The following is a 14,383-nucleotide window of genomic DNA, read 5'->3' as shown; positions in this document are numbered from 1 at the left end:
CCCTCTTTGTCACTTTCTTTGACTTTTAAGAAGCTGTGAATAGGTTTTAAAATCCTTACAACATTTAATACAATTAAATTTTTCATCATTTGTTTGCTTGTTTGATTTTGCTAACTTAAGATTGCTAAGAAAATGCTCAGCTTGTGAAGTTGGAGGTAATGAGAAAACAAAGATTTTTTTTTAGAATTTCTTAAGATGGCTATATAATGTGAGATTACCGAAGTGCAGTAGAAAATGTTTTTCCCCTGGTGATTTTACATGTGAAGTTTTGTCTTTATTATAGATACCTGCCTTGTTCAGTAAGTTAATACGTGAGCTCACACAAACACATTACATAGAAAGTCTGACATCTGAGGCTAGTGTATCATTTTACAAGGTTTTTAAAGTTTTCTTCTTGGGTTTAACATATTTGATTAAAAAACCTTTGTTTCTTTGTTTCTTTCTTTCTTTCTTTCTTTCTTTCTTAATTTCTTTTGAATTGTGATGCTTTTTGTTTGAGATAAGAATTCGCACATTTTTGTTCTTGCAGCATAGGACTTTTCTCTCATTTTATGGCAGATTGTCAGGCTTTGTTAATACTTTAATAAATGTTGGGATAGAGGCCTTGAGAGAAAGTAGGTAAAGGTAATAAGAATACTTTGAGATAGGACACTCCCTTACCTTAAAATTTTTTAAATTCAGTATTTTAGGGGTGCCTGTGTGTCTCAATTGGTTAAGCATCTGACTCTTGATTTCAGCTCAGGCCATGATCTCACAGTTTGTGAGTGTAAGCCCTATATCAAGCTCTGTTCTGACAGTGTGGAGCCTGCTCCAGATTCTCCCTCTCTCTCTGCCCCTCCCCCTTTCTTGCATGTGTGCACGTTCTCTCTCTCTCCCTCTCAAAGATAAATAAAAATGTAAAACAATTTAAAAAAATAAGCATTTGACTTATACAAAAGATGCAAGATATGTGTAGTTTCCATTGTACCTTTATTTAAAACAATATTTTTTTAATGTTTATTTTTGGGAGAGAGAGCAAGAGCCAGGGAGGGACAGAGAGACAGACAGACAGACACAGAATCTGAAGCAGGCTCCAGGCTCTGAGCTGTCAGCACAGAGCCCAGCGTGGGGCTTGATCCCATGAACAGTGAGATCATGACCTGAGCCGAAGTTGGACTGACTTAACGGAAGGTTAACTGACTGAGCCATCCAGGCACCCCTCCGTTGTACCTTTAAAAAATGTCTCCGTTTGATTCTTGGAACCAGTCTGAAAATTTTACCTATTTGTAGTCTTTCTTATAATACCAAGTCTGTTGTTAGTCTTAGTGCTTGGGAAGTGTTCTTAAATGTGCTTCTTAAAGAAGAGGTGAACATACTCATCTTTATTAGGTGGGAAATGGATATTTTCCAAGACTTAAGAAACTCATTTGTTAAAAGTATCAGCAACATACACAGATGAGAAAATACTATTGTATAGGTAGATAAGTCACATTAGTGTGTTCTAGATGTTAAGCTTGTTTTTCTAATGTACATATTCCATTTTTTCATAATAGATTATGATTGTAATGAGATAGCGGATACAGAGGAATAGTACTCAACAAATATATCTCAGTTATAAAACCAGCTGCTGTGATTAAATATTCAGTTTAATGGTTAATATTATTTAGAAATTTTCTTTATAATTAGGTGAAATTAATAAACATTCTTTATTTCTGGTGTTCATATTATCTTTATTTGGTTGTGACTTTGAAAGGGATAGTTGAATGTTATTATCTTGAATGAACAGTTGATTACGTTAGGATCCAGACTGAATTCCATTTAAGTAATAGTTTGGTAGTGTGCTAGAATTTGGAGACCATTTTGTAATAAGGTTTGACTTGGAGTTGTTTGGTAGCAAGAACCCTGAAATAGATTTTTGGAATTTGAGTCTTCATATTCTATCCTCCACTACATGAAACTGGACTTTTTCAGCTTGAGTACTGTTGTGTGTTTAGGTCTGTCACAGGTGCTTTTTGATCTGCTTTTTTTTTTTTTTAAAGATCTTCCTTGGATTTGAAGAAAGAGAATATTAAAACCAATGAGGGCCATCGCTTGAGAGTGTGATTTGCTCCCTTGGAATAGTTTGGAAATTTAAAGTCTGAATAAAGGGAATTTCTATGAGGTGCTTCTACTCCAATGATGTAGTCATAAATATAGTAGTCAACATCTGAGACATAGTATAGTAGGTCACAATAACAATGCTGGGTCAATAAAGTGATTTTTTTATTGTATGGAATACACTCTTCATTTTATAAAGAATGTGATTTGACTCACTGCACTCAGGTGGAGCCAAATTCATACTGTTTGATTCAAGCTTCAGGGACTTGGATTTAGTTGGCTTTATGTGAGTGAGTGGCTTTGTCTTTCAGCGGTAAACTTACTAATGAAGCTTACAGAGGTAGATGTTAAGTATGGAATGGAATCCAGCATTTTAATGTTCATGAGAGATAAAGCCTCAAGGCAGTTCAGAATGGTTTATTCTCTCTTTTGGAGGTAAACTCAAATAGGAAGCCAGATTCCTAGAAGATTGTGTTTTGGTGAAAACAGAATTAGAACAAGGGGATTAGGTAGATTAAAGACCTATTTTTGTCAGCAAACTTTTGAGGCACCCATTCACTAGATCACCAAGAGATACTCCAGTCTGCTTAGCTGAACTGCCTTTCCGAGATAGTACTTGGCATGGACACTTTCCCTCTGGTTCTTAGGGTTTTCTTGTAATCTGCAGCGTTTTTGGGAAAATGGTCATCACTTCCATTTGGGTCCAGTGGGCCGTTAAAACAATTTTTTTTTTAAGTCATTTCACATATAATTTCACAGAAGTTAATAAAAGGATGCTGAAAGTCAACATTAAGGATTTTAATGAGCATTTAAAAGATAGCAAATTCAACTTTTTTTTTGATGTTTATTTACTTGAGAGAGAGAGCACGAGAGAGTGCGCGGGGGAGAGGCAGAGAGAACTAGAGACACAGAATCTGAAGGAGTCTCCAGGCTCTGAGCAGTCAGCACAGAACCTGATGCAGGGCTTGAATTCAGGAGCGGTGAGATCATGCCCTGAGCTGAAGTCAGACACTCATCCGACTGAGCCATCCACGCACCCCAGTAAATTCAGCTTTTTATTTCGTATTTTTTTGTTTTGATAATACATCTACCTAAAGTGAGAACAGGTCCCTATTGCTCATCAGCTCATGCATATAAACCCAGAATAAATTCATCTTACAGATACTAATGTCAAATTTAAAACACATCTAGTAAGTTCTGGTTTATCATTTCATTCTAGTTCATCTTATACTTGAATTGTAATTATAATTATATAATTATAATTATCAGAATCCAATACTCTAAGAATATTTTGGAACTTTTAGTAGCTTCTAAAATTATTGAACAGACCATAGTCATTTTTGTGCTACAGTTATACCATTTTCATATTTAACCGATTGCATTGACTAATCCATTGAATTTTTTCATGTCTTCATCATCTGTTTCTTTCTAGTTATCTTTGCATGCACAGCTGTTTTGGCATTTGTCCATTTATGAATTGTATGGTGTACATTTTGGTGTGCAAACAAAAGATGAAAGAATATGGAATATGGTCACATGTCCTTTTAGAAAAACAGAATGGTCCCCAGTCTTGTCTCAGGATTTTGTATGATGAAGTCCAATTTGAATGATTAACTGGATGAGAATACTAAATTTCCTTTTTCTCCTTAGAAGTGTATTGTTTGGGAATATTCATCTAGGTTGTTGTCATCTAAGGGCTTCATATTGGGGAGATTCTGCTTGTAATTTCACATTCATCATTTGAATCTAGGGTGCTGTCTGCATCAGTCCTGGTTCCTCTGATAGTTATGAAAGTTCTTCCTCTGTAAATTTTGTCTTTACAGTTATGGGTGGAAAATTAAAAATTCTGAATTCTTAACTGTTCAGTGAAAACCAAAGGCAGACTGCAAGAATGGTGTCTCCAGTCTTTTTATACTTTATTCTTGAAAGACTATGCAGTAAAACTACAGGGTGATGCAGTAGTAACACTATATTTCACTGTTGTGTTCTTTCAGGTGATACCATCATTCTTTTCTTTAGACTTTTTTAAAGCACAATTGGAAATAATTGATGAATGATGGTGAAGTAGTAAAGTGTTTCAAGATCCAGAAGAAACAGGATCACTAGATTTCCCCAGAGAGGTTCCATTGGATACATACAATAATTGCAAGATAGAATGAGTTTTGTTTCACCCTAAAGAAAGTAAAATTTATTTTTTGGAGACCTATAAGAAAGGAAAAAAGTTGCGACGAAGTAGATTTGCTCATAAAAAATGTACAGGTAAAGTTAAGTCCACTGGAGCCTGATTGGTATATAGGTCTTCCTTTTTTCTGATCATGGTGCACTGTGAAGTTGATCATGAGGTTTTGACTTATTTACATTCCCAGTATTCCCCCACTTCAAGATTACTCTCAGATCACCTCAGTGAAGCTTCAGGCTTTCCAACAGTATTTGCATGTTTAATAGTTTGCATTTAACCCACATATGGATGTTATCATTGGTAGGTTTTCTCTGCAGAGGCATCCTTAGTTCATATAATCAAGACTTTTGTGGGGGTACTTCTTGGTCATCTGTTCCTCCAGCCTCCCCCCTCCACCCCCTGATTTCCATGTATTGAAAATGGTATATCAAACAAGATGCTGTATGATAATAACTCTAATCCCTAATGGAAACTTCTCTAATGTGTTATGTTAACAAACTACTTGATAATTACAAATACAGAGCATATAAGGTGATTTTTTGTTGTTGTTGTTGTTGCATAGGATGCTTGTAAGATACTTATGTACCCTGCTAGAGGTTCTAAATTTAGAATTTAAATATTTATTGTTCAGGTGAACCATTTGTGCATTTGATTCAGGTTCTTCAGCAAGGAATCTAAATATCATATCCTTGAAGGAATTTTAAAGTTGGGTTTCTTCTTGAAAACAGCTCTTGATTTCAACATTAAAAATTTTTTTTAAATGTTTTTATTTATTTTTGAGATAGAGTGTGAGTGAGGGAGGGGCAGAGAGAGAGGGAGACACAGATTCCAAAGCAGCCTCCAGGCTCTGAGCTGTGAGCACAGAGCCTGACGCAGGGCTCGAACTCACAGACTGTGAGATCATGACCTGAGCTGAAGTCAGACGCCCAACCGACTGAGACACCCAGGCGCCCCTGATTTCAACATTTTAAAAATAGTTATCAGATTTCAAATACATCTTTAATAAGTTCTAGCTTATCCTTGTGTCTGATACTTGCATCACCACAACACAGTGCTTACAGATGAACAGTATTGACAGAAACTGAAAGAACTCTCTTTCACACTGTGTTAAACTGTCTTGTAAGAAGAGTTCTTTAAAATACTTACTTATGTTTAGGAAACTCACAAATTTGGAATTAGATTTCCAAGGAGCCAAATGGCCCAAAAAAGGGTTCATTTTTGTTTTTCAGTAGTCAAATTTAACTGTACATGACTCTTTTATTAAATTATTTGTAGCACACTAGTTTCAGTACAGTGACATTTTTGATTCTGGAGTTTCACGGGATTTCGCATTTAAAATAAGTCATTGTTTATAATGTTGAAATCTTTCAGAATGAAGGATTCTTCATTCAAAAAAGATAAGGACCTTTTATCCCCCCCTCTTCTTAGGTGTATTCAAGAGCAAATGACCAAGAACCATGTGGATGGTGGTTGGCTAAAGTTCGAATGATGAAAGGAGAGGTAAGTAATGTTAACGCTTGCATTGTGACTAGTTTCTAGGGAAATAACCTCAACTCTTGGTTTCTGTAAATGCTACTTCAACTCTTAGTTTTGTTTCTAAATGCCTACTTTATAAATAGTTCATCATACATTTAAAAAGTTCATCAGACCATTAATTTTTATTTGTTTTCTGAACTTGCAAACATCAAAGCTGCTCTCCAGGGGTGCACTTCAAACATGTGAGGACACCAAGGTTCATGCTTGTAAGAACATATAATCTAGTTTTAAGGCAAATCAGATTGACGTAACTAAGCTGTACTTAGTATTTGTGCCACAAGGGGGAGGTTCTACTGGTTAAGCTGAGCAAGGCAATTAGAATTTCATTTAAAGCTCATTATTTTTGTTCAGATGGGATTTTAAAAGTATTTTGATGTCTTTTAGTTTTATGTCATTGAATATGCTGCTTGTGATGCCACTTACAATGAAATAGTCACATTTGAACGACTTCGGCCTGTCAATCAAAATAAAACTGTCAAAAAAAATACCTTCTTTAAATGCACAGTGGATGTTCCTGAGGATTTGAGAGAGGCGTGAGTAGTTTTGTTTACTACTGAATTGCTTTGTGAATTAAGAGGATTTTTTAGTGCTACAAAAATCTTTTTTTCCCAAATACCCAATCAGAAACTTGATAGAAAATCTTTTTAATAAACAAAAGTTTTAATGGGTAGTGTTGAAATGAAAAACTTAGTTTGTGTTATAATTGCCTTCTGAATTTAATCTGTTATTTAAGTCTTAAATATGAATTCCTCTCTAGGTGTGCTAATGAAAATGCACATAAAGATTTTAAGAAAGCAGTAGGAGCATGCAGAATTTTTTACCATCCAGAAACCACACAGCTAATGATACTGGTAAGATAATTCCATATTTTAAGGTAGTCAATGGATATTTTCCGGATTTTATAATTAAGTATTTCAAAAGATAAAAGCTAACTTGGTACAATAGTGAATTTATTAATCCATGTGGGAGAAAAATTTTTACAGCTATAAAATGTTAAATTCTTTTGTGGAATTAGGAGGAAAAAATATGACATTCTTAACAACATGAAATTATTAACATGTGGGATCCTGGATCCTTCTGTCTCCACCAATCATAATTTGAATAGCAGAACTAAATAATATGGGAATTCAGAAAAGAGTAAGATTACTCGTGGAAGAGGGTATGGTGGGTGAGGAGAGAAGTGTAGTAGTTGAGAATCAAGGAAGGCTCTATGTGGAAGCCCTTTGTATTATCTTGAAAAATAAGATTTTTTGAGTGATTAATTTGTTTGTTAATAGTCTGCCAGTGAAGCAACTGTGAAGAGAGTAAACATTTTAAGTGACATGCATTTGCGAAGTATTCGTACGAAGTTGATGCTTATGTCCAGAAATGAAGAGGCCACTAAGCATTTAGAAGTAAGTGGGTTTACTTAAAAGATTTTTTGTGTGTCCCACTTAGTTTCATAAGTATATTATTCATAAGTATATTGAGTTCCCTGGCTCAAACTACTTGACTGTTAGGTAAGGCAACTTGGGACCTGTTCTGTGGCTAATACTAGGAGTCATTGTGTCTATAGAACAATTGTTTTTTGTTACTTTCCCCAAATATAGCCTTCTGTTTGCTAAATGCCTGTTGAGTTTTTGGTTACGACTGAGGTAACGGTGCTAAAAGAACTTAGAAACACATTAGGGATGTCCAGTAGAAAACTATATTGCTAGTTTTTCTTTATTCTGTCCTTACCGTTTTTTAGTGCCCTGTCAGCTGTCAGTCATAACACACTTCCATTAGTAAGTAGTTCAGTTTAATAACTCTTATGTAAGAGGAGAGGAGGACACATAGCATGTAGTTTTTAAAAAGAGCCTGTTGTTGGCTTTTCTATCCCATCCTAAGGTACTCCTCTCTTTTCTCCTGCTCTTCACTGGCCCACTGTTAGGAGAACCCAACATACATTCAAATCTTTTAGAAATTGACGTTTGTTTAGGACGAATTTGTGCATACCCTTATTAATTTAAAAGTTCCAAATAAGGGATATGTGACTGTGTTGTGAAAAATGAATCCTCTGAATTGGGGAACTCGTTGTATCAGTAATTCCAGAACATTGTTTTAGAATTACTATTTTCTGTGATCGTGACTAAATAGGCTGATCAAACTCTTTTTCCCCCTATTACATGATGCCAAATGAGTATCCTTTATATATTTTTTCTTAGTTCTTTTTTTTAATTATGGTAAGATCCAACATAAAATTTACCATCTTAGCCATTTTTATTTTTTTTTTTAGTTTATTTATTTTGAGAGAGAGCCTGAGTGGAGGAGGGGCAGCAACAGAGGGAGAGAGAGAATCCCTAGGAGCTTGAACCCACAAACCATGAGATCATGACCTGAGCTGAAATCAAGAGTTGGATGCTCAACCAACTGACTGAGCCACCCAGACACCCCTCATTTTAACCATTTTTAAGTGTGCAGTTCAGGAGTGTGAAGTATGTTCACATTGTTAATCAACCAGTTTCCAGAACTTTTCATTTTGCAGAACTGAAACTATACCTGTTAAACAACTTCCGTATCCCCTTCCTCCCAACCTCAGGCAACCACCATTCTACTTTTTGTTGCTATAAATTTAACTACTCTAGAAACCATGTAACTGGAATCATACAGTATTAGTTTTTTTGTTAACTGGCTCATGTCATTTAGCACAATGTTCTCAGTCCACATTGTAGTGTGTGTTAGAATTTCCTTCTTTTTTTTTTTTTTCTTTTTCTTTTTTTTCTTTGAGAGACTGAGAGAGAGAAAGCACGAGCAGGGGAGGGGCAGAGAGAGGGAGACAGAGAATCTGAAGCAGGCTCCAGGCTCTGAGCTGTCAGCACAGAGCCTGATGTGGGGCTTGAACTCACAAATTGTGAGAGCATGACCTTAGCCGAAGTTGGGACGCTTAACCGACTGAACCACCCAGGCCCTCCTAGAATTTCCATTTGAAGACTGAATCATTTTGTATGCGTATATCATTTTGTTTATCTGTTCATTCAGTTGACATTTGGTTTACTTCTACTTCTTGACTGTTATGAGTAATGCTGCAAACCGATGTGTAAAAAACTTTATTTTTAATCTTTTGTAATAAGTTCTGACATACCTCTTTTACTAGTGCACAAAACAACTTGCGGCAGCTTTTCATGAGGAATTTGTTGTGAGAGAAGATCTAATGGGCCTGGCAATAGGAACACATGGTAGTAACATACAGCAAGCTAGGAAGGTTCCTGGAGTTACAGCTATTGAGCTAGATGAAGATACTGGCACATTCAGAATCTATGGAGAGGTAAGCTATTGTCTGACCCCACCTTGGGTAACTTAGAGCATAACTATTGTTTGATTGTATTTTCTCTGGAATTTCAGTTTCCCAGTGATAAAATACTTAAAAATCAGTCAGCCCAAGTAATCATTACATGCCATGGAGGTGGGTTAAAGAGGATATTGTATTATATGGGGCAACGAGAGATTTACTGAGTATTTAATATGTACTGTTTTCTGAAGTTTCTTAACCCAACTGCTTCTGATTTTAACTCCCGATTTATGTGCATTATAAATAATGCACTTTGTTTTGAGGGCTTCCTACATGTCAGGCGCTGGTATTTATAAATAGCATGTAGTAGAGGAGCCTTTTTCTTTTTCTTTTTCTTTTTTTTTTATTTTTTAAATTTTTTTAGCGTTTATTTTTGGGAGAGAGTGCAAACGAGGGAGGGGCAGAGAGAGAGGGAGAGACAGAATCTGAAGCAGGCTCCAGGCTCTGAGCTGTCCGCACAGAGCCCGATGCAGTGCTTGAACCCACAAACTGCAAGATCATGACCTGAGCCCAAGTCAGATGCTTAACTGACTGAGCCACCCAGGTGCCCCAGGAATTTTAATGATCATAATCAGTAGGTGCTTTTTAAAAAATATGTCTGCACAAAAATATCTTTTTAAATAATTTCTTATGTTGAGAATAAAAAAACTGCACAGACAGTATAGACAGTGTGAACAATTTGGTTATTTTAAACTTCATTTATTATGAGAGTGCATGAGTGTGAGACGGGTGGGGGAGCAGAGAGAGAGGTTGAGAGAATCCCTGGCAGTCTCCGTGCTATCAGTGCAGAGCCTAGTAATGGGCTCGATCTCACGAAGTATGAGATGATGACCTGAGCTGAAATCAGGAGTTGGATGCTTAACCCACTGAGCCACCCAGGTGCTGCCCCATGAACAATTTGTTTTTAGCATTCACCTGAAGAAATAACATGCGAGTGTAGAACAAATACATTTAGGATAAGGCTAAAATTTGGCTAACATGATAAGTAAGTTTAACTCTTGCTGTTTTATTAGGAGTTTAAAAGGGCTTAGAAGAGATTTTTTTTTTTAAAGAGATGTTGTAATAGTATACTTTCTCCTAGGCTTTTTATAATTCTTTTTTTTTTCTTAAGTACTTCATGAATTTTTTGACTTAAAATGTCACATTGATGGGCTGAGCAGAATCTTGTACTAGAGCATAATAATTCAGAACTTCTCATTTCTTTGTTTTTATTTTGGGTTGGGGTTTTCTTTAGGATTCTTTTTTATGTTTATTTTTTCCTCGTTCTGCAGAGTGCTGATGCTGTAAAAAAGGCTAGAGGTTTCTTGGAATTTGTGGAGGATTTTATTCAGGTTCCTAGGAATCTTGTTGGTAGGTACTTCTACTAACTATTAAATAAGTTAAATGTTAGTAATTATATACAGTGATTTAATGGAGATTTAATGTTTCTGATAACCATATTTTATAGTTACGGGAACATTTGATAGGGGTACTTTTCATTTTTTAGTAACATTGTGTGTGTCTTGTATCTCATTATCCTATTAAAAAAGTAAAGGAGTTTTCTTCTGTACAGAGTGACTCACTGATAAGATCCATGATTTTTATAACAGTTTGTCATTAAGTTTTTTAAAAGCCGTTTCATCCCTTGGGCTTTATTTTCTTATTCACTTAATGTCTTTTTATCCTTCATATGTCCATCAAAGTTGTCATCGTAATTTTTGAGAAGGTGTTTGTGATATTTCTTTTGTTTAGTGCAGAAGAAAAAGTAAGAGTGGACTAACAATAGGGTAATAAACTTCTACACAGTAGGCCCTGAATAAATAATAATTGGTTGTTGCAAAGGCATAGAATAAGGTAAGAAGTCATGGGCAGGAGAAAAGGATGGTGATTGTGATAGAGGGGAGTTTTCACTACTAAGTTTCTGACACCATTAATGAAAATTGTACCCATGGCTTATTAAGATAGTGACAAAACTTTGAGATTCCTCCCTCGCCCCGAAATTTTGAGTTTGAAGCTGTAAAAGAGCTTTATAGTTTGGGATGAGTTGTTTAATAGCTTTGGTATTAAATCCTCTACATCTGTGCCAACTGTCCTTTTTAAATGCTATTTAGGACAAATGGGGAAATTTTTGTCCTGTATTAAATAGTGATTATCCTAAACGTTTAATACAAAAATAAGCATTCACAGAAAGCAGAGATGTTTAGAGGAGGGGCTTGAGTTTTTGTCCACTGTTGTGGTTTTTTGACGTTACTGAAACAGAGCCCCTTGGGCTTCATTTATATTTAATTAGGCTTGTTATGCCTTTAGGAAATGATTTCTTGCTATAGGTGTTCTATTTTTCAAATACTGTTAAAAAAAAAATAGCTGGAGAAAATATTTAAAAAGATGTTTGTTTTGACCAGTAACAAGTTAATATACCCTGGGACAAAAGTCTACAGCACAATAACTTGGGCAGTTTTCTTTGTTTTCAACTATCTGTTTGCTTCTAGCTCTGCCTAAGCATTTGGATAGGTATGACATACTGCTGATTAAGTTAATTCCATTTTATTTGTTTTTATTCACTGTAGATTGAACTGAAAAGACGAGGTTAGATGTCAAAATTGAGTCTAAGCTTGAAGGGTTTTGTATAATTCTAATAAACAATACACAAAATATAATCAGATGTTTATTGTCAAATGAAATCACCTTCAAAAAGCTGCTTTTGAAAATGATTCCCTGTTTTGTTTAAATCACAATTATTGACATCCATCAGCACTAACATTGTGGTTGCTGCTTCACAGAACATAATTTAACTTTGGTTTCTTCACTTGTAAAAATGATTTGGCTATGAGTGTGTGCATGGGAATCAGGGTTTTTCCAACCCAACAAGTATGTAGAAGATAGCCTTGGTCTTCTAGAATTTGTGGTAGTGTTAATTTTGAGTAAAAATTCCTGATATTTCAGAAATAACAAAATTGGATATATTTGTAGTTCTCTGGTTCTTTTGTTTATTCATTTATCTGTGCAATGATATGAGTGTGTCATGTCTCTTTTTACTCTGTCTTGGTTGGCTTTGGTGATTTGGATTATTTGGGGCTCTTCAGAAAATATATATTAGCAGCAACTGTTACATTAGTGAACTGTTACATTAGTGAAATACTCAGATAGTGTAAAGATTTCTTGGTTGTTGTGTATAATAATGCTACGTTTTGCTTCAAAATGTTTTATGGGTGAAGCAGTCTTTTGAAAAATAGTAAATTCTTAGTCAAAGTGAAAAAGAAAAAGTGGACTGAGGAGTAGAAGGGAATGAGGACTTCTTGGTGGGTAAGTTCAAGAGAATTTCCTTATACATTCAGGTTCCAAGAATTCTAGACCCTGATCATTCCCACCCCTCCTAAGTCAAAAAGAAAAATACTATGTGGTCATTGATTTAAAGTGAATTGAAACCTTTCGCCTCCTGGAAGCCTTCCTTAATCACTTCTTTACTCTGTCCCTTCAGCATTTATGCTCAGTGCTCAATTTATACTACAGGTCTGCTTCAGTTTGTCAATATGCTTTGGAATTTAAACTATGGAAATGATCAGTTAAAATATTGACGGTCTCTGGTGGGACTAAATAAAACTTGCAGGTAGGTCCCTGCCACAGACCCCAGAAGGGTGATGGATGTACACTCACCAGTGGTATAGTTCATAGAAGGAAGGGGCAATGAATGATTCTGGGGGAGGGATTATGATATATCAATCTGATTTTTGTTTTTTCGAAAAGACATTTGCTTATTTTTAGCAGGGTCAAGGATGGAGTTGCTGCTTGAGCTTCACTGTGTTAACAATGAAGGTTGCTTTTATATACTGCTGCTAGGGCTGCTCAGAGAAGATCTACATCATGTGAATCCCTTGTCCTACTGTATTTTTTTCTTTTTTACCTGTTCAGTTGCTGCTGCTTTTAAATTTAGGGTTATTAATGGGGAAGGAGGGTTGAGAATAGGGATAGAAAAATCCTGTAATGGTGTCTTTGCTGTATTGACCCACTTGCTGTTGTTCCCATTTATTCTTTAATGGAAACTGTTCTCAAGCATGCAATAGGAAAATTTTCTATTTTAACTCTTTTCAACCAAAATGAATTTATTGTAGAAATAGATTGCTTGATTTAGTTAAAAAAAAAAAAAAACAACTGGGGGGATTTGGACTTAGTAACTTTTATAAGGAGTGTACACATCTGTTTCATACAGGGAAGGTTACCTGGATATTTACTTCTGTTACCAGGTAACACTGTCCAGTATTGCTTTGGTATTTTGACTTTGCTGTCTTTGTAACTAGCAATTTCCTAAGGGGAAGAGAATCTTCCTTCCCCCCTTTTAGTTTCTGTTTTCGTTATTGGATACTCAATAACTGCTGTTTGACACATTACATGTTAAGTGTGGAGAAGGTAAATAATTTGGAATTTGTGTCTGTATACAGTATTTCATACCTAGGAAGATAGCATACCATGTACATGCTATGTGTATTTGTATAGCTGTGAAATACTTAAAAACTTGGTGAAAAATGTTACAGACATTTCATTGAAGAGAATATTCATTTTAAAAGTATGTTCAAATTATAGGCGTGTTTTGGATGAGTAGCAACTTGAATATGAAAGCAAGATTGAATTTGTTAACTTAATATATAATAAACAAATTGTTATGATTAATGCCAAAATAAAAGTGTTTGTTTTGCCTTTATTTGTATATCTAAGCTTTTGGAATGGGTTGCATTGATATTTTAAAAATACTGAAAAATGACATAGAACATGTTTAGTCTTTGAAAATATCTTAACATGTGAGCAGTATTGTCAATCCTAGCTAACTATAGCCTTAAGAATTCTAAAGAGAAGGGAAGTTTCAGACCAAGGATAAAAATTTCTCAGTAGTTTTCAGGATGAATATATTGAGATTAAGAAGATGGAACTATGCTTGGTTTTTAAAAATTTGATAGCAAGTCAAATTATTTGGGAGATAGTGTTGGAAGGATAGCAGTACTGATTTTTAACTTATTGCTATCTTTTTTCTCTTATTAAAGGAAAAGTAATTGGAAAAAATGGCAAAGTTATTCAGGAAATAGTGGACAAATCTGGTGTGGTTCGGGTGAGAATTGAAGGAGACAATGAAAATAAACTACCTAGAGAAGATGTAAGTATTCAAAATGTAATTTGGTTTGAGCTTTGCCTGTTTTTCTTTCTTTCTTTCTTCTTTCTTTCTTTTCTTTTCTTTTTTCTTTTTTCTTTTCTTTTCTTTTCTTTCTTTTCTTTCTCTCTCCCTCCCTCCCCCCCCTTCTTTCCTTTCTTCTTTC

At 35.2% G+C, this 14,383-nt stretch overlaps 1 protein-coding gene across 5 annotated transcripts in view; it reads left to right on the top strand.

The window, feature by feature from the left end:
• The window catches only part of FXR1 (FMR1 autosomal homolog 1), a 67,033-nt gene that overhangs the window by 27,193 nt on the left and 25,457 nt on the right, over positions 1-14,383 (top strand). For all 5 annotated transcript variants that reach the window (XM_019463255.2, XM_019463257.2, XM_019463256.2 and 2 more), the window contains exons 4-10: positions 5,684-5,755; positions 6,176-6,324; positions 6,549-6,642; positions 7,069-7,185; positions 8,907-9,077; positions 10,373-10,451; positions 14,114-14,223. In XM_019463255.2, the coding sequence (XP_019318800.1) occupies positions 5,684-5,755; positions 6,176-6,324; positions 6,549-6,642; positions 7,069-7,185; positions 8,907-9,077; positions 10,373-10,451; positions 14,114-14,223 (792 nt within the window). The remainder of the gene's footprint in view (positions 1-5,683; positions 5,756-6,175; positions 6,325-6,548; positions 6,643-7,068; positions 7,186-8,906; positions 9,078-10,372; positions 10,452-14,113; positions 14,224-14,383) is intronic.

The sequence above is a fragment of the Panthera pardus genome, unplaced genomic scaffold, assembly GCF_024362965.1.
Source record: "Panthera pardus isolate Hobbes unplaced genomic scaffold, ASM2436296v1 HiC_scaffold_16, whole genome shotgun sequence".
Classification (NCBI taxonomy): domain Eukaryota; kingdom Metazoa; phylum Chordata; class Mammalia; order Carnivora; family Felidae; genus Panthera; species Panthera pardus.
This window is presented reverse-complemented; position numbering and strand designations above follow the sequence as displayed.